The 18,216-nt window shown below is 39.2% G+C and overlaps 2 protein-coding genes across 2 annotated transcripts; both read right to left on the reverse strand.

Annotated features, from left to right (window-relative positions):
* Positions 1-3,665: 3,665 nt before the first annotated feature.
* LOC117652660 lies at positions 3,666-10,824 on the reverse strand. Its single transcript, XM_034397743.1, has 8 exons — positions 10,741-10,824; positions 6,082-6,534; positions 5,742-5,910; positions 5,204-5,657; positions 4,813-5,109; positions 4,655-4,730; positions 4,405-4,573; positions 3,666-4,317 (listed from the first exon to the last, which is right to left on the reverse strand). Exons 2-8 carry the CDS (start codon positions 6,524-6,526, stop codon positions 4,167-4,169), a joined length of 1,761 nt encoding a protein of 586 aa, XP_034253634.1. The 5' UTR covers positions 6,527-6,534; positions 10,741-10,824; the 3' UTR covers positions 3,666-4,166.
* Positions 10,742-17,414, reverse strand: LOC117652662. The gene is made up of 7 exons (XM_034397744.1): positions 17,085-17,414; positions 16,585-16,699; positions 16,049-16,125; positions 14,802-14,868; positions 13,912-14,056; positions 13,389-13,497; positions 10,742-10,859 (listed from the first exon to the last, which is right to left on the reverse strand). The coding sequence occupies exons 2-7, from the start codon at positions 16,615-16,617 to the stop codon at positions 10,742-10,744; spliced, it is 549 nt and encodes a 182-aa protein (XP_034253635.1). The 5' UTR covers positions 16,618-16,699; positions 17,085-17,414.
* Positions 17,415-18,216: the final 802 nt, after the last annotated feature.

Below are 18,216 nucleotides of genomic sequence, written 5' to 3' on the forward strand. Positions count from 1 at the left end.
GTCCACATGACTCCGTTGCACAAAATAGCAACAGGAGATAACTCGACTTGTGTCTTTATGAAACTAATGGAAATAGACTCCACATCACTAGTTAAAAGAAAGAGGTAGCTCCAAAAATCTACCAAAAAAGTATACTCTACGCAGACCTCAGCTCCACTTGAATTGTCTCCTAATTCCACCTTGTTTGGGAGAACTAAGTAAACATGGTTCCGTAGTCCATTCCAAGGTAAAGATTTAAATCACAGAAAGCAACTACAGAGTGATGCTACACTTTTGAAAATTTTCATAGTTATTTCTTAGGCTTTCTTGGCAAAAATCCAATTGAATCATACATTAGATTGGATAAAGTTTACCCTGCAAACAGTTTTTTGTTTCTCCTGAAAAATGATGAAAATTGAATTCCCCTTCTTTTACTTCATGGATCAATTATCTCTGACACTGTACAAAGGGCTTCAAATGATTGTGTTCTTTTGAACATGTTATACATTTCCAAAAAAGAAAACACAACAGAAAAACAAAAATCTTACAAAGAACCATATTTAATAAGAGAGTCATATGAAGAAGAAATTTAGTAGAAGCAGGAAGTTCCAAAGACATTCCAGGTAAAAAAGGTTGGCAATGTTAATGTGATGAACATTATGAGCTGCAAAATTTTCCCAGTGGTATCCATTTTGGAAAAAAAGGAAGAGTTTTTCCTGGACCTCCCCTTGACATAGCACAAGGATCCTAATGTATCATAGTTTTGAAGACTTAAGGTTATTAATGCTCAATCCAAAAGAAGAAAAAATTAATTCAGGCCCACATCTAAAAGAAGAACAATGATGAGCACTCCTCAATCTACCATCAACAATAAGATTCTTCATACTTATGCATGAATTCAGTACGCAATCTAAGCAGGCAGGGATACAGGGGAGAGGGTGGGAGCAATGAGGTTTTTGCTCCCCCACCCCCCATGACACCTGGATAGCCGCCTGGAAGGTAGGTAAAAAGTCATACTATGGCCCCCCGCCCCTTAAAGCCTGCCTATGGATTCGCCACTGAATCTCAATTTCTCACGTGCATTACTTATTTTTTAAGCTCCACGAACAGCAGACAAATTTTCCCATCGTCATGTTGTATTTAGGTGAGAACTGATAAGATTGATGTAAAGGGCACCAAGTGGCTATTTTACGTTCTATGCTAGACACAATATGATAATCAGGAAAATCATAGAGAGCCTGAAAAACAAAGAAGAATGAGTCGGGGAAAATACTGAATAAAGAAAAAATATTAACTTCCATTCCCATATACCATGACTGAAGAGTGGTGAAGTCTTAAAATATATTTGATCATGTCATCATTCCCAATACCATGATGGGTAAATATGCTTTGCTTGGGTAGCCATAAGGCTTCAGCTTTCGTCCTGATATCCCTGCAAACTGCTCGGCACTGAAGTGATAAGAACACACAAAGTACCTCTGATACAAATTTGTGGGGTGTTCCTTTAGAAGTTGTGCATTTCCAGTTTTCTGAATCCAATATAAACACCTGAAAGGGAAGGGGGCCACCTAAAAATTGTTTACTTTGAATAACTAATAAACAAAAGATTTAACCTTACTCACCTTCTAAAATCTTTTTGTGCAATCAAGTTGGCAGACGCATTCGATTTTGGAGAAAATTTTGGGAGAGAAAACATGGTGAAACAAAAGTGTGAGTTCTGACAGTCACGAACACAACACTTCCTTGTAGACACCATTATAAGCTCAATGGCTGAAAACAAGAATGAAAATCAAGAATAATTCAAATTAAAACAACTAATAGATTGCATTACAAATCGAGAGGAAGATTTCTTACACTGTTCTAGGATTAGCTGACGAACGCCAGGAAAATGGCAAGTTTGTCAGAGAATGAACAACAAGACTCTCACCACAAAAATGACAGTTATGACTTGGAAACGACGAAGCGCGCTCTCCCGCCAAATTCGCTTCGCTCTTATTGGTCGCCCGGGTCATGTGACGTCACATCAAGGGGGTATTCACTCCTAAAAGTGGTCGACATACTAATACCTTTTGAAAAGTATTACATGAATTACATCCTACTACAGCTAATCTGTCAATTACGGGTATTACCTCACTATTACGGCTATTACAGACCTATTACAATACTATTACAGCAATTACAGACGATTACATCGAATATAATCGACCATTACAGACCTATTAGAGTGCTATGAGAGCAATTACTGACTATTACATCAAATACAGTCATTACATAAATTACACAGTATTACACACCAATTACGGCTATTACACAACAATTACAGCTAATACATAAAAATTACAGCTATTTCATAACAATTACCGTCACAACAACGCCATTTTCTGACATTTTAAACGATTTATGTGTTACTAATACCACCTATTACGCATCAATTACACTCCTATTACACCTATTACGGGGCCATTACAGATAATACACCATATTACAACAATTACACAGATATTACCTATTACAGGAACTATTACAGGGCTATTACACACCCTTCGACCGACTAATACCTGAGTGAATACCCCCTTGCGTCACATCTAGCGGCTTTCCTGAAAGGTTTCTCTTGTGCCTTAGAAAGCTCTGTTAACCTCCCCTTTTGGACAGTAAGTCGATTTTCTGATTGTTGCTGCCATTTTATAGTGTAGTCAAATATGTGGAGTCGTTTGAGTAATGAAAAGTCTAAGAAGGCATTTCCTCTTCCACATCCTACCTTGCATTTGATCTAATGTCCCTGACCCTCATGATTCTTCTGGGACATAAGTGTTGGAAAGTCAAGTTGCTCTTTGCATGTTTATTTTCTTTGCTTTAAGAATTTTTTGGGAGATTCTGGCATTGTCAAATCAATGAGGCTCACTGTAAAAAATTTCGAGGGTAAATTTACCAATCTGGACCGCGCAACGCTTGTCCTGAGTCCATGGATTGGCGAATTCCCGCATCTCATTAGAGGGTAAAAGTAACCCTACATGACTGGAGAAAAATACCCTGATCACGTTGGTGTCAATTTACCCCCCATGGATGTCGCTTTATAAATAGCTCATCTAAAGGGGTAAATTTACCCCCCATGGATGTCGCTTTATGAAGAGCTCATCTAAAGGGGCAAATTTACCCCCCATGGATGTTGCTTTATGAAGAGCCTATCCAAGGGGGTAAATTTACCCCCCATGGATGTTGCTTTATGAAGAGCCTATCCAAAGGGGTAAATTTGCCCCCTATGTATATTGCTATATGAAGAGCCTATCCAAAGGGGTAAGTTTACCCCCCGTGGATGTCCCTTCCCAATGTGCCCATCCATTGCATGAAATTCACTGCCATGTATGTGTTTGTGCTGGTCCCAATCCACAGGGGTAAAATTGTTCTTCCTGGTGTTCTTTGGATGCGTGCCCTCTCGTTGAGGTAAATTGATACGTGTACTGTACCATGTGGGTCACGGACCCCGTGAGAAATGGTTACTATGCAACCCGCTTGGAGCCCTGCATCCGGGGTTGCCTATGCGGCAGTCGGCGGGCGGACGGGAGGCCTAGGGTGGCCACCCGTCAAGTCCCGTCTTGCCCAGCCCCAGTTGGGGCTAGGCTCCAAGCGGGTTGCATGGTAACATTTTCTCATGGGGTCCGTGACTCACCTTGTACTTGTAGTTCAATGCATCAATCCACACTGGCAAAAATATCATGTCACAACAAGATATAAATGGAGTACGAAATAAAAAGTAACACAAATGAAAAAATTCTTTGCAGCTGCATTTCAAAATGTATCTAAAATCATGAGCAAATGTTGTACTCTAGCAAAATAAATCTTAGCATACTATCAAAAATAACACATCAAAGTTGCGATGTATTAGGGCCATTCAAAATTTAGGCTTTTAAAAAGAACTTATGACAATAAAATGTTCGTGTATAACAAAATGAACGAATTTACACTCATTTAACGTTGGTCAATAACTAGCAAATACCACAATGCAGTTCAACATCGTTGAGGAAGGAAATCATAAAATACAATGCGTATGATAATTCATGAAACTTTGTGAGCACAACAGTATTACCCTAAATATTCATCAGAAAATCGAAACATGAGCCTGACTCTAAAGTAAGTTAAACATACCAAAACTAAATAAAAAATATCAATTCACATAGATGAAGACAGATTCACCACATGTCTAAAAACTCATCAATCTGTTTCATTAATCTGATATACTTAGAGGACAAAGGCTTCGGGGTACCCTCCCAGGAACCATCTGGTTTCTTCTTTCGTTCAGTCCTGGAACTGCTTTCCGAAGTCTCAATGTGAAAAAGGTCCCTGCAAATAAAAACCAACATGATGAGTTGAATCAAATCCCACAATTACATAGATAGATTTAAATCTGGCAGATCATAAGGGGCTCACCTTTCAAAGAAGTTCAATAAAGGTTGAAGATTTCTTGGATACGTAATTTTAAAGACATAATAGGACATAAAAGCAGCCGTAATGGCCTTTATTGGTCCAACAGTAATTGGAGATATGATCCTATTGTCGACCAGCACAAAGCACTCCGGACTTTGAAAAAGATCATCACCTGTAGAAAAACAACAATAAATGTAACAACATTGTCCCTGCCTCAATGGCAAGAGAATATTTGAAATAAAATACAGTATACCTAAAACAGCCACAATTGGTTTTCCATCTTTTGGAAGAGACCTTGATGCTTGAACTTCATCATAGCTGGCAGTGTCCTGTGAAAGATTAAAATTGTTTTAATACACCAAAGTGATAATAATAAAAACATGCTTTTAAACAAATTAAAAAAAGACTTACAGGAAAATGGACTAGAAGATTGGATGTACTCATGTTCCACTTGGCAATCAACCCAAGAATTACTACCACAAATTCTAATTCGCAAGTCTTTTCTTCACACTTCTCAAATTTCTTCAGAACACCTCTTATAGTTTTGCAGCTTTCTGCAGTAGGTCCTTGCATATTCATTGGAGAGAACTTTCTGTTAGCTTCAGCTGTCAAGAACTTCACTATTTTAGGAAATAAGTCATTCCACGATGCCTCCAGACTGACATCCAGATCCATCAGGTGATAGAAGTGGGCTTTTAAAATATTGAACTGCACAAAAAACAGAACAAAAAAGGTGGTAAAAACAAAAAACTTCAAAGCTCTAATCATGAAAGAAAAGAAAATAAAGACAGAGTGCTCTTACCTTTCCTATGTATGGCCATTCTTTGAGAATGAGATCCATTCTATTTAAAGTATTTATGGTGAGTCTTTGAGCCACATAGGTCTCTGCCATAAGCTGCTTTACAGTTTTCCAATTTACTTCACCTGTCTTACTCATGCTTGACAGCTGAAGCCGTTTAACTTCCTGGTCTTCAGCAGTTTCCCCTGAAGGAAAATTGACAGGCAAGTCTCTATCCTCCTGAATTCCATGGCATTGCCGCTTCGAAAACTCATTGAGCTGCAAAGGTGCAGAGGCCCTATTTTTAGTGGCTTTCCGCTTTCTCTCTTTTCTCTGACAGTAGCGTACTCTGTTTCTAATTTGATTACTGAGGCTAATAGCAGTTAAACCTTTGGACAATTTAGATCCTTCCAAGGCTTTCCGATACTTCGTCAAAAGCAACTGGCCCAGCCTCTTGCACAGAGAGAGACGAGGTTTGCTGCAAATGAAGATTAGATCAAATTATTGGAGGCAGTCGTAATCATAAGCAAGAAAATGAAATAATTAAGAAGGAGAGGATTACCCAAGGTTAAGATACATGTGATCACCAATTTCTTTAGTGATATCAATAACTTCATGATGAAGAAGTCTTTGATCACCTTTCAACAGGTCCCTTTGGTGCTTGGTCAAAATCTTCTCAAAATCAAATAGCTCAAGACCTTGTTCAATTGTCTTGGGAGCAGAAGCGCCAACTGGAAAATAAGACTCCATGAGATTGAAACTCAGTCATGCCACGGATACAATAAAGGTGCTACTACAACCAACTCCCCACCGATCATCTAAAAATACTAAGAATCAAAGTGAAAATTAATCGATGATGGGTGATGTTGTCAGTAGGGGCACCTTAATAAAACCTAACTTACTTTCTTTGTATTTTTCAATGAGCTTGCTGATTTGAACAGGTTTCAAGATTCCTTTGAATTCTTCTTTCATGTCCACATGTTTCAGGTCGGACAATGTTTCAGCTCCGAGTTCATTTAGTTTTTCCTGGAGTAGTGCTCTTTTTTCTTCTTTGCATACTTGTAAACAGAAATCAATCAACGGAGATTTGTCTGACTCACTTTCTTCCTCTACAAAACTCTGTTCACTACTCTCATTTTTCCCAGCTGTGGAATCATCACCATTCCCTTTAACTGAGGCATCATCACTATCATGTGAGTCTTCAGATTTGTCGCCATTCTCAGCCCTCTTTCCTTCATCCATATTCTCCAGGTTCTTTCCTGGGCCAGAGTCGTCCTCCAAGTTCCTTCCTGGGTCATCACTAGAGAGTAAGTTCTCATCTAAACTGTCGTCTAGACCGCCTGCCATCCGAAAGCCTGAAACAAATTAAGATATGTTAAAAGGACAAACTTATGACAGGCAATTTATAAAGTTGAGAAGTTGATTTACTAACAAGGCACTGCAACAAATAAATATGAATTCACATCTCTAAATGTAAGTGCTGAAGCACTAGGATTGGTTTCTTTCTGAAAGTGTAGATTGGATACGCTACATAATCCTTCAAGTTATCAAGATTGATTAGGGACACTTTCTTTGTTTCTTCCAGATAATAGACAGACAAGGACTGAGAAAGGGTTGCCTTGCAGAAATAACCTGGTAAAAGACGTGGAAATTATTCAAAAGAGCATAAGAGTGATGACCACAATAAGTTAAGGACAGTGCAAAGTGAAATTTAATTGTTATATTAATATTTGTGTCAGGAAGTTTACAGGTAAAAATTTAACTTTGAGTAAAGCAAAAAATTGATTTTTCCACATCTCACATAGTTTCTGAGTTAGAATATTGAAAATTGTTTGCTCCCTGAATCCTCTCATGACTTACCAGCCTTTGGCTTGTGGCAATCCAAACAAATAAAATAGGAAAATAATAAAAGCATTCGTATTCTTATAACATTTGAATTTACCAGAAGTTGAAGGAAAGGAACTTTCAAAGACTACTGACACAAATAAAAAAATAATTTATACTTTTCACTTTACAACAACCCTAAAATCATGAGGGATTCGGAAATGTCACACACCAATGGCATAAGCAAGTGAACCATCAGACACCAAGATATTTATTTTCAGGCATTCAATGTCCAGAAGAGGAGGTTTTCGACCTCTTGTCACAACAACATCTCCTCTCTTATAGACAGTGTTGTGGTAACGGATCTCTGTAGAGCAGAGAAGCTTTGAAGCGACTTCTGAGCCAAAAGATGAATCCACATAATCAATCACTTCTTTATCAGTGTCAATAAGTCCATTCAGAGGTGAAGCTTCTTTCATAATTGGGTGTCTGTCAAAGAGATCCTCAACATGCAGAGCGCTTTGAAGTCGCTGATGACCAGTAGCAAGACTTTTGGTTGGGTTCTTTAAGCACTTCTTATTACAGAATTCACTTCGATAAAATTTATGTTTACCCTCAAATCTTAGTGTTGAGCACCTCATTAAACATCCATAGATTAAGAGAAGGTCATGATAATGTTCAAAAAAGTGGTGCTTTGGGCGAAGGGGCTTACTGAACAACTGACATCTCAAAGTAAGGTACTTAATAATCTTTTCTTTGATGAGAGGAACTGAACTTCTTGATACAGCAGGTGATGTTACCAGCTGAAGAATCTCAATGAGTAGTAGCATCATCAACCAAGCAGGGTTCTTCTTGTTAGTAACCCAATCAGCAATTAGGAGAGGTAAGAATCGTATCAAAACCCAAATTTGAATTGCATTTCCTTTCAGTCTCGTCATACCTTTAGCAATTTTCCTTGGTGGTCTGTCCAACTTATCCTTACCTTGGAACTTAAATTGAGACAACCTTCTATTGACACTTTCAAGAGAAAATTTGAATTCTGCGCAAAGCTTTTCAAGGCAATAATAGATATCATAGCGCCCAAATCCCTCAAACACATCGTGAGGCAAACAGGGTGGAGTTCCACCAATCACATGAAAATATTGTAACTTATTCAGCTCACAATTGGCAGTAACCCCTTTCACATTGGTTTGAGATCCAGTATCCAAATCAGAAAGACAAGCTTTATATGATTCCTCAGTTCTCATTGGTGGTTTATGCATATGTTTCTTTAGCTCTGACAAGGGCATGTTGTCTTCAGGACCGTAATCACTGTCACTATCAAGTGCAGAGACAGAATCACTGACATCTAACTCATCTTCTCCTTTGTCACACTCATCACTATCAGTGTCACTCTCTGACTCACTTTCAGATTCACTACTTTCTACATGCTCTGACTCATTGCGGTTCCACCTTGCATTCCACTCAGCTCGAGATTCTTCACAATATCTGCAGAAAAATTTTGATGTGGAAAAACTCTCTAAGAACCCACCAATCGTGTGGGTACCAAGATTATCACCAAGTAAAACTAGAACTGATCCCTTCACTGTTTCACCCCTGATCTTCACCCCATTTGTTTCCAAGTCTTTCAAATCTTCGATGACAGGTTCAAGAACTTTAGGCAAGCCAAAATACGCCACATCTTTTTCTTTGCACAAGAGAAGTAGTTGAAGCGGATCTACTTTTGATCTATTCCAGGGATGCAAGTTGCCTAATGTAAAAGCCATGTGCATCATTTTGTGAGAACCTGCTGCAGCACCCAGAGCTTTCACTAATTCAATGTCATCTTGAAACATTATTATTTCAATGGAGTTGGGTTCTTTCGAGAAAAGTTTGTGTTCATAATAAACAGAGCCACTATGAATATCAGTGAGGTCTGGGGAAACGAGAACTGATCTTCTACTTCGGTTCAATAAGTACTGCTCATAAACCGAATCATCCTCAAACAGAAGTTGTATGCTCTCTTTGAGCGGAACATAGTGATACTTGCACTCAATATTTTTATCATCAAGGCCCAATGAGACTGGAACTGGTTTCACATAGGGGAATTCCTTCCCATATTCTTTCTTGCGGCAGTGAGAGGACCGTAATGGTCCTTCTGGCCCATGGAGATTTAACAAGGGGTCTTCAGATATAATTTGTGAAAGTCTATTACAATCAACAGTTTCAGGATTGATTTCATTTAGAATTTTTCTTGATGTGATGGCAGAAGATTCCGCAAGAAGTGTGGAATAATTTTGTAAAACAAAAGCCAATGTGGAATCAGGCACATGATACTTGAATGTCAAAGAAAGACTGAGATGAGTTAACTTTTTGCGTAAAGCCTCCTCTGAAGCAAAAAAATCAAAATCAGGTGGGGAGGATTCTATTTCTGACTGAGGTGCATTTGAAGGATGCTCCAGTAGATCTCCAGTGTCATTGACCTCTGGACTGTGCTGCTCAAGGGGCTCAGGGGCAACAGGATTCTCGACTTCTAAGCTTGCCTCATCATTATGCCAAAATTTGTGGCTACGAAGTGTGGCCTTGCTTCTAGCTTTATAATTGCAATCTGGAACGGGACATTTGTAAAGCAATTCGTTGCTGTCACCACTCTGCCCCGTCTTTGTTGAGTGGAAGACCTTCAAGTGCCGCTCATATAATTCCTCATTTTTCAGCTTCACTATGCAATCATTGACACCACAAGTGAAAAGGGAGTGCAAGCTCACTCTGTGGTTTAAATTAAAATGGTGAACATGTGCTGAAACTGTGAGAACCACAGCACCACAAGTCTTGCATTTCATTGTCAAAGCAGCTTTATCATAATTTAAAAAAAAAAACAACTGAAAAACAAAATGAAAAACAACAAACTAAAACCAAGGAAGGCCATAAAATTTAGTCAATTTAAACAAAACAAACGCTTTAATCTAATTTTTATGGAGTAGGTACTATTACTGGCTTGATAACTCTGAGAGGCGAATTAGCAACTATGCTTCTGCTCAGAGCTGCCTTGCTTCCAACCAGCTCAGCCAAAGCTTTCCTCATGTGTCAGACAGCATCAAAAATCCTTCTATTCATAAGTTAGAAAATGAGAACATTCTTGGATCAAAACTTAAGGTCACAACCATCTATGTCAGGTTTAGAGCAAAGGGCATAGACTGATTGTTATTGTGAATTGACAATAAACTATGAACATAAAATACTCTATCTTAAAAACAAACAAAGAGTTAGTCATCAAGAGAAAGCTGTGGTACGTACTAGACTTAAAGTCTTCCATTTGATGCTCTATAATTTTAACAGGTATAATAAAATTTAAAATTAAAAACAAAACCTAGATTAGTCCGTGTACCTTAATTTTTCAAGATTTTTATGCCAAGTTAGTAATAAGAGTAAAAGATAAGTAAACTGGCAGTCATTTGATGATGAAATCTATTTTTGTTGTTTGAGATAAAATATTGTTCTTAAATTATAATGTTAGCTCCTATTTCACATAACACGATCAACAAAGCAGTTCGTGATGATCAAACCCAAAGCGGTTGTTTATCTCAAGTATTGCGCCAAGGTATTTCTCGCTCCACAACTTATTGTTCAAGTCATCTTTGAAACTGTCCGATACATGAGGCAAGCTATTCGCTAAGATGGTTAGAAGCAAAGCACCCTTTGACTAGCTGGATTGTGCATCACATGCAGTTATGGGACTAAAGAGACGGATAGGTATATACCTTAGTTCACTGCAGCTTGAAGAGAGTGTGGACACAGGAACTGTGGTCTGAAGAATGAGAGGACACGAGACCCAAACTGCTGCTTGAGGTCGAATGATGCAGCCTTCCCAAGATGCAATCTATAAAAAAGAAAGAACAAAGTCACAAAGAGAACAATAAAAACAACAAATGAGAGTTCACAATCTAGGTTCAACCCAATTTCAAGGCTAAAGCTGGATTGTGCCTCACATGCAGTTGTAGACCAAAAGAGGCGGATAGGAATAAACCTTAGTTCACTTGTAAGACTCGCTACTCCCCATTTTCTATAACTTTGTGGGACACAATAGATTTATTTAGTTGTAAGTCATACTTGGGTTTATAAAAGAAAAAGAAAGAAATTTGCTCTCTATTTTCTTAAGCTGAGCCTCATCAATGAATACTACAAGCTGGTTCAACCTTTTCCTCAATTGAGTAGAACAAAACTAGGAGAAACAAAGCAAACCTAAATATATTCAAAATATTTTTAAAGACCTTTAAAACTTTTAGGTATGTACTTATGCTTGCATGTTTCTCCTAGTTTTGTTGTATTCAATTGAGGAAAGGTTGGACCAGCTCTCAGTATTCATTGATGAGGCTCAGCTAAAGAAAATGAAGGGTAAATGTATTTCTTTTTTTGTAACCCAAGTATGACACAGCTAAACAAATCAATTGTGTCCCACAAAGTTACAGAAAATGGGGAGTAGTGAGTCTTACAAGTAAACTAAGGTATAGTCCTATCCGTCTCTTCTGGCCTATAACTAGCAGCATAGGAGGCACATATCAGCTTTGGCCAAAGGGTGCTTTGCTCGTAACCATCTCAGCAAATAGCTTGCTTGGACAGTATAAAAAGATGACTCGAACAATAAGTTGTGGAGTGAGAAATATCTTGGCTCAATACTTGAGATAAGCAACAAGCGCTTTGGATTTGATCAGCACAAACTGCTTTGTTGATCGTGTTATGTGAATTAGGAGCTAACATTAATATTTAGTAACAGTATTTTTTCTCAAACAACAAAAATAGACTTAATCATCAAATGGCTGCCAGCTTTTTACCATTTACTCTAATTACTTCCTTTGAATAATTTTTTTAAAAAATTACTGTACAGTGGCTTAAGTGTTCAATCACCAAAGCAGTTCATGTTCATTGTCTAAACCAAACCCAATGTGTAAAGTGATAATCTAAAAAGTGGTTCCAAGAATGTTCTCAGTTCCTAAATGACCTTGGGAACTTTGGTGCTGCCTCCTATATTAAAAAAGTTTTAGGCACTACCACCAGTTAGACTCACTACTCCCCATTTGTGGGAGAATTTGTGGGAGACAATTGATTTATTTAGTGGTAAGTCATCCTTGGGTTTAAAAACAAAAGAAAGAAATTTGCTCCCTATTTTCTTAAGCTGAGCGTGATCAATGAATACTAAAAGCTGGTTCAACCTTTTCCTCAATTCAGTAGAACAAAACTGCTTTGTTTCTCCTAGTTTTGTTGTACCCAATTGAGGAAAAGGTTGAACCAGCTTTCAGTATTCATTGATCACGCTCAGCTTAAGAAAATAGGGAGCAAATTTCTTTCTTTTGTTTTTTAACCCAAGGATGACTTACCACTACATAAATCAATTGTCTCCCACAAATGGGGAGTAGTGAGTCTAACTGGTGGTAGTGCCTTAAACTTTTTCAATACATGAGGCAGCACCAAAGTTTCCAAGGTCATATTGTTAGGAACTGAGAACATTCTTGGAACCACTCTTTAGATTATCACTTTACACATTGGGTTTGGTTTAGACAATGAACATGAACTGCTTTGGTGATTGTACACTTAAGCCACTGTACAGTAATTTTTTTAAAAAAAATATTCAAAGGAAGTAATTAGAGTAAATGATAAAAAACTGGCAGCCATTTGATGATTAAGTCTATTTTTGTTGTTTGAGAAATATATTGTTATTAACTATTAATGTTAGCTCCTATTTCACATAACACGATCAACAAAGCAGTTCGTGCGGATCAAACCCAAAGCGGTAGTTGGTTATCTCAAAGTGCTCCTATAATGCTCATCTATCTCATTGCTTATCAACTAGTGTTTTCATTGGTAAGGACTTGTAGGCCACATGGTTCCTCTTTGCAATCAAATTGTGATATGTTCTTGTAGACAACATTATTCCTTATGCTTTAAGACTAATTTAAGTCTGTTCATCACCATATTATATATATTATAACCAAAATAAAATTGTTAATTTAAATAAGTTACATCAAACAATTTTATTTTAGTTATATAATAATATCTGTGGTGACGAGAAGACTGAAAAAAGTCCTAGAGCATAAGAAATACTGTTCTCTACAAGACTATATCACAATTTTATTACAGAGAGGAACCACATGGCCTACAAGTCCTTACCAGTGAAAACACCAGTCGATGAGCGATGAGTTTGATGACTTCATTGTAGGATCACCTTCAAGTATTGAGCCAAGATATTTATCGCTCCACAACTTATTGTTCGAGTCATCTTTGATACTGTCCGATACATGAGGCAAGCTATTCGCTAAGATGGTTAGAAGCAAAGCACCCTTTGACTAGCTGGATTGTGCATCACATGCAGTTATGGGACTAAAGAGACGGATAGGTATATACCTTAGTTCACTGCAGCTTGAAGAGAGTGTGGACACAGGAACTGTGGTCTGAAGAATGAGAGGACACGAGACCCAAACTGCTGCTTGAGGTCGAATGATGCAGCCTTCCCAAGATGCAACCTATAAAAAAGAAAGAACAAAGTCACAAAGAGAACAATAAAAACAACAAATGAGAGTTCACAATCTAGGTTCAACCCAATTTCAAGGCTAAAGCTGGATTGTGCCTCACATGCAGTTATAGACCAAAAGAGACGGATAGGAATAAACCTTAGTTCACTTGTAAGACTCGCTACTCCCCATTTTCTATAACTTTGTGGGACACAATAGATTTATTTAGTTGTAAGTCATACTTGGGTTTATAAAAGAAAAAGAAAGAAATTTGCTCTCTATTTTCTTAAGCTGAGCCTCATCAATGAATACTACGAGCTGGTTCAACCTTTTCCTCAATTGAGTAGAACAAAACTAGGAGAAACAAAGCAAACCTAAATATATTCAAAATATTTTTAAAGACCTTTAAAACTTTTAGGTATGTACTTATGCTTGAAGAGAGTGTGGACACAGGAACTGTGGTCTGAAGAAAGAGAGGACACGAGACCCAAACTGCTGCTTGAGGCCCAATGATGCAGCCGTCCCAAGGCTTGTAGCCGTCCCAAGGCTTGTAGCCGTCCCAAGATGCAACCTATAAAAAAGAAAGAACAAAGTCACAAAGAGAACAATAAAAACCACAAATGAGAGTTCACAATCCAGGTTAAACCCAATTTTAAGTCTGTTGTGTTCACCAATTCTGTTAAATAAAAAAACAGAATCATGACTCGTCTGCAAGTCAGCCTGTCTTTCAGGTGTTATGCAGAATCATGGTCCTTCCAACATGGGCTTTCTCTTACAAAGAATTGATCGGAACTTAACCTGTCTATGGCTTTATCTGAGTTTACTTTGAAACTGAGCTGCAGCAAAGGTTAAAATCCAGTTGCCTACAACGCTGTGTATATCAGACTTTTCCAGGCTTTCTAACCAAAGAAATGCTGGGAATTGAGCAAGATACTACTAGAAAAGAAAGATTGTTAGTTAATGGTGAAGGTGAGAACAAAGATTTCTTGCTTGAATATCACAACGAGTATCATTTTCAACCCAGAAGACTTCAGAAAGCAGGTTCACTTGAGTATGGACAAGGCTGTACCAACACTAAATTTCCTTCAGTTCACTATTTTATCATACTACAGCAACATGAATACTCTTCCGAGTGAAAAGACGAAAGTTCCAGCAAAAGAAACTGCTACGTTTATCTTAATTATAGATAGTTTGGTCCAAACCGCCGACCGTTACCGTTTTTTTCAAACCAGAGAGGGAACTGCCACAAATACCCCCACCACTTAACCGCCCAACCGTCCAGCGCCAATAGCGGTCAGTTGAAATTTGTTGCCAACCTTCTCACTTGGTTGACTCTCGTTGCAGCGTCTCCTCTGGCTCACCCATCCAGATCGCCGTCTGAAACTTTGATCAAAGAAATAAATTGAATGTGTTAAAAACCAAATGACACCATTTAAACAAGATCTAAACAAAAATTTAAAAAATGAAAAAGTTGTAAGGTTGGCAAGAGAAAACCCCGCTCCGAGCTCTCCCAGACCTAGGATTTATCCACTAGAATTATTTTCCCTCTCTCTCCTCATGATCTTGATGACTAGACTAGGAAGTTAGAAGTTGATAGCATCACAACCATAAAGTGGATTGCCACAATGGCTAAAGAGGCGTGCAGAAAATTACTGGCAGAAATTAGCTTCATTAAAAATGTTCAAGACAGGTAAGCCAAGAAATCGCACCGACAAGCAATCCAAAGCCAGTCCAAGTTCCAACCTACACCATAAGATGAGACTTTTATCATTTTGTTTTTGAAAGAAATGAATAATGAACAGCTTGACAAACTATTTTAATTGACAGTAAAATTGAGAGTCAATGAAGTGATTTTGAGTCCATTTTGACACTCAAACTGTACCTGCCTTGCGTTGGCTTGATTTGAATGACAAAACAATCATAGTTTGACTTAGATTTCAATTTGATTTCTGCATTTGTGTATGATTTACAGCATTAGAAATCTATTGGACAAGCCAGATAAGCCTGCTCTCATGGCCCCAAGTCCTGGAGAGCAAGAATTGCTCTGTGATGGAACATATCGAACGCTTCTGGCTGAGAGGAATGCTTTACTTTATACGAATGAAGGGTAAGTTCTACATTCTGACAGCCCAAAATCTCAGTAAATTGAATTCTAATTCAAAATTTCCCTCTTTAATTTACAGCATTTTGGCTTTGTTGGGTTCCCCATCCCCACCATTAGGTAATGGTGTGTTGGAAGAAGGGACTGAGTTTATCCGTAATTATCGAAAAAATATATTTTATTTCATTGACATCAACTATTAAATGCCCTCTCATCTAATTCATTTCCCTTCACTCCCCCCTTTTAGCTCTGCTCTGCTCTAGCCCACAGGCTGCAAAGGAAAACCTTAATAATGAAGAGGCAGATCAGGAATCTTTCAATTTTGAAGCTGGTCAGAGGTTTGAGTGTCCAGCTGTTGAAGATGCCCTCCAAAAGTGAGTACTGAGCTATTGCACTGCAAAGAGGCATACTATCTCAGGCACCTCAATGTGAGGTTTAGAAAATAGTATTATGAATGTTTACCTTGTGTATTCATTGCAGTGCCAGTAGCAGTGGTTCAACCACTTTCTTTGAAGAAGAGGACCTTGAAGCAGTTCAGCCTGTCAACAAAGAGCCTGTTAAGAAAGAGCCTGTCAACAAAGAGCTGCCCTCTACATCTAAAATGTTATCATCTAGCTATGACAGGTAATAAGCTAGATTTTGTCTGTTGTAATTGAAAATTTTTGGACTTTCTTTTAAAAGGCTCTGAATCCAATCTTTTTTGTTTTTTCAGGGTGCCGTTAAAAGAAGTCCCTACAAAAGTGAGAGGGAGAGCTCGAAAAGAGCTGCCCGGATACACTTGTGAGCAATGTGATGGGGTGAGTTAAACAGATAGCTGCTTAATATTATCCATTCACTGCTACATTCACAGCCGAATTTCATATTTATCTGCCTCTCTTTGACTTTCAGTTCTACAAAGCTGCAGGAATATCCCCAGGCGGCATTCAAAAATGCACCCGGCATCGAGGCCAGAAACCTCCAGTAACTCCCAAACGTGCGTAAATTACAAATTTACTTACATTGGAACCACGCATAGCATGACCAGACTCCATCACAGGCTCTCAACTGCAGGGGCACGAAATAGAATGATGTTGGAAAGCTGCTAGTAAGATCAATCCAGCAGCTGTTATCGCTCTGTAACAAAAATTTGGCATGCGTTAATTTTTCAAGAATAGACTAAGATTTAGAATGGGGACGCAGTTTTATTAAGTTTAATCCTCCCCAGGGGTGACACTAATGTGAGTTCCTTTCCATATAGATTATTGGTATCCAGGATGGGTGGCGACTCCGGAATTTGAGAGAGAAAAGGAGGCCTGCAAACGCCGCAAAGAGGAGGAAGAAAGGGACGAGGAAGAAGCAAGGAAACAAAAGCAGAAGAAGACTACACGCAAATTATTTTAGGAAAATCTTCCCAAGTTTTGAATAAAAAAATTTGCTTTCTACCATTTTAGTTTGCATTATTCCTTATTCCATGAGTGCAACTAACCATCTCTATGTACAAAAAGACCCATGTACTCACATTGGTAGCAAATTAATGATGTGCCTAATGGCATAACCAAACCACAACAGCTCACTGATTTTTTTTTCCAAAGGTGCCCATGTCTTGCAAATGCCTGAAATTTGTAGATTATCATAAGACAGGGCAATAAATTCGTTCCAATGAACATGATAAAATTTCAAGTCACTCATCTTTTTGTTGTTCATTTTCGAGCGTTGGAAGTTTGGGTCTCGAAAAGTATGTCTGCAATACACCAGCTGATTGGGGCTATTCATATTGGGTTTAAAAGACACTTGGAATTTCTCATCGTCGTGAACTATGAAAAATTCTGTCTCTTTTGGTAAGGTGTGGGGTGTGTGTGAGAGAGAGATGGACAGCGACGAGCCGCCACTGCAGATTGATTCCGAGAGTCGTTTTCGTGGCTTTGTCTCTCTCGCACTCATGGGGCTTCCCGTGAAGGTGCGAGAGAGACAGAGCGACGAAAACGACTCTCGGGATCAGCTGATTAGTCTGCAGTGGCGGTTCGTCGCTGTCTCTCTCCCACACTCATGTGCACTCATGGGGCTTCCCGTACAGGTGCGAGAGAGAAAGATCGATGAAAATGACACTCGGAATCAGTGTGCTGCAGCATCCGACTGGGGCGGGCGGACCAGAGCCGGGATCGGGGTGGGCTTTAGTGGGCTTCGCGCTTTTCCGCCAAACCCACTAGCCCGACCCACGTGCGGAGCCCACCCGCTTAGAGCCCGACCCACGAAAAGCCCACTCCGAACGACAAAGCCCACGTTCCGTAGTGGGCTTCTTGAGCCCACTAGCCCGTTCGGCTGCTGCCGTCTGCCCGCCCCACCTCTCATCTCGCCTGTGCCTCGCAAATCGTCCCGACAGGCAGTGGCGGATCCAGAGTCGGCCCAAGGGGAGGTCAAAGTAGCACTTTTTGCCTACTTACAGGGGCAATGTGGTGCTTTTTGCCTACCTTTCAGGCGGCTATCTAGGGTCAAGGGGGGGGCAATTGTCCTTCCCCCCTGAGCGCGCCAGTAGGACCAAGTGATGAAGCGCCCGACAGGTAGACCACCAGGCTAACCTACGTACGGTGGCCTACCTGGCAGGCTGACCCATCGCATAGCGACTCGCGGGTAACAGTGCTTCCGGCGGAGTC

This window comes from Thrips palmi, unplaced genomic scaffold, assembly GCF_012932325.1.
Source record: "Thrips palmi isolate BJ-2018 unplaced genomic scaffold, TpBJ-2018v1 HiC_scaffold_7, whole genome shotgun sequence".
NCBI lineage: Eukaryota > Metazoa > Arthropoda > Insecta > Thysanoptera > Thripidae > Thrips > Thrips palmi.

Excerpts from the sequence above, each read along its gene's own strand:
- LOC117652660 (XM_034397743.1), bottom strand. The coding sequence starts at position 6,526 with ATGGCAGGCGGTCTAGACGACAGTTTAGATGAGAACTTACTCTCTAGT. Across the intron at positions 4,731-4,812 it reads ATCTTCTAGTCCATTTTCCT|GACACTGCCAGCTATGATGA; the intron begins GTAAGTCTTTTT and ends AATCTTTCACAG. Across the intron at positions 4,574-4,654 it reads ACCAATTGTGGCTGTTTTAG|GTGATGATCTTTTTCAAAGT; the intron begins GTATACTGTATT and ends GTTTTTCTACAG.
- LOC117652662 (XM_034397744.1), bottom strand. The coding sequence starts at position 16,617 with ATGGAGTCTGGTCATGCTATGCGTGGTTCCAAT. Across the intron at positions 16,126-16,584 it reads ATGCTATGCGTGGTTCCAAT|GCTGAACTGCTTCAAGGTCC; the intron begins GTAAGTAAATTT and ends CTTTGTTGACAG. Across the intron at positions 14,869-16,048 it reads CACTGCAATGAATACACAAG|TTTCAGACGGCGATCTGGAT; the intron begins GTAAACATTCAT and ends CTTTGATCAAAG.